The sequence below is a fragment of the Naegleria gruberi genome (genome assembly GCF_000004985.1).
Source record: "Naegleria gruberi genomic scaffold NAEGRscaffold_1469, whole genome shotgun sequence".
Taxonomy (NCBI): domain Eukaryota; phylum Heterolobosea; class Eutetramitea; order Acrasida; family Naegleriidae; genus Naegleria; species Naegleria gruberi.
The window spans coordinates 1-1110 of record NW_003162616.1 but is presented as its reverse complement, the minus strand read 5'-3'; the positions used below and the strand labels follow the sequence as shown (position 1 = coordinate 1110).

Sequence of the window (1110 nt, the reverse complement as noted above, 5' to 3'; positions counted from 1 at the left end):
CAAAGATCATTTATTATGTAAAACTAAAGATGCTCTGTTGAAATATGTGCTCAACTTTGGCAAAATGGCAAAGGTATTTAATTCTACGACTAATCGATAAGAATCATGTAAGTATTTAAATTAATTAATTTATTGATATCTTTAGGATTTCCGTATTAATACATCCCTTTCAGATTTGGTGGTCAAGACTGTTTCAGGGAACATTGCTAGTGTCAAATCAATGGATTTTTCACTTAAATCAATCTCAATATGCTTTTACTAGCAGTGGAAAGTAAGTGGTTTCATGGCTAAATTGCAACTAATATTTTAGAAGTGTAATAATCACAAGTTTTATTGAGAAGAACAATACTGTATTTGCTATTTTGGATAATTATGTGGATGGGAAATTTACTCACACTTTCACAGAGCCAATTACTAACCTCAAAGACCTCACATTTTCATTTGTTGATTCATTTAGTCTTGGTCATTTTTCCAACCATTCCATTCTGCTAAGTTGACTCTTAATAAAAGTTTAGGTTATGATTGTAAAAAATTCAAGTCCTCAATTTATTGCAAATCAACCCCTCACTTTTTCAAAAAGCCAGGTCTGGATTTGATAAAAACCACTGTTCAGATAGTGGTACCTGATTTTACCCCTCGATTTTTTGCAAACTACCACTTATTTCCGTCATTAGGGTTGTTGTGATGAAGTTTTTCTTGTGTTGAAAGGCTTGCATTGATTGTTTTCTTCTTGAAATAAATTTAGAATACAACACATTCAACTATTTACATAGCAATAAAAGAGTTTAATTTAAAGTTCGGAATAGAACTTGTAGAGCAATTCTCTAACTTGGAAATAGGTTGGACTCAGAGAACCAAAAACTTGAATTTCTCCAGACTTTTTATCCTTTTGCAACATGACTTCATCATTGCAAACAAGAACACCTCCTTGTTGGAACTCAGCTGACAAGCCACTTTCTTTCAATAATTTGAAGAATTGATTCAACTTTAAATCACCAATGAGCATTGTTGGATGGCCCTTTGGTTTTGGATTTGGGTGAATGCAAGGAATATCGCTGCCTTCTTCAACTCTATAGATACCTTCAATATAAGCCATATCATAATTAGTAC

General features: G+C 32.5%; 1 protein-coding gene across 1 annotated transcript; it reads right to left on the bottom strand.

Annotated features, from left to right (window-relative positions):
• Positions 1-790: 790 nt before the first annotated feature.
• On the bottom strand, positions 791-1096 carry NAEGRDRAFT_77127 (uncharacterized protein; the record flags this gene model as incomplete). Its single annotated transcript, XM_002667917.1, has 1 exon — positions 791-1096. One exon carries the CDS (start codon positions 1094-1096, stop codon positions 791-793), a length of 306 nt encoding a protein of 101 aa, XP_002667963.1.
• Between the last annotated feature and the right edge of the window lie 14 nt (positions 1097-1110).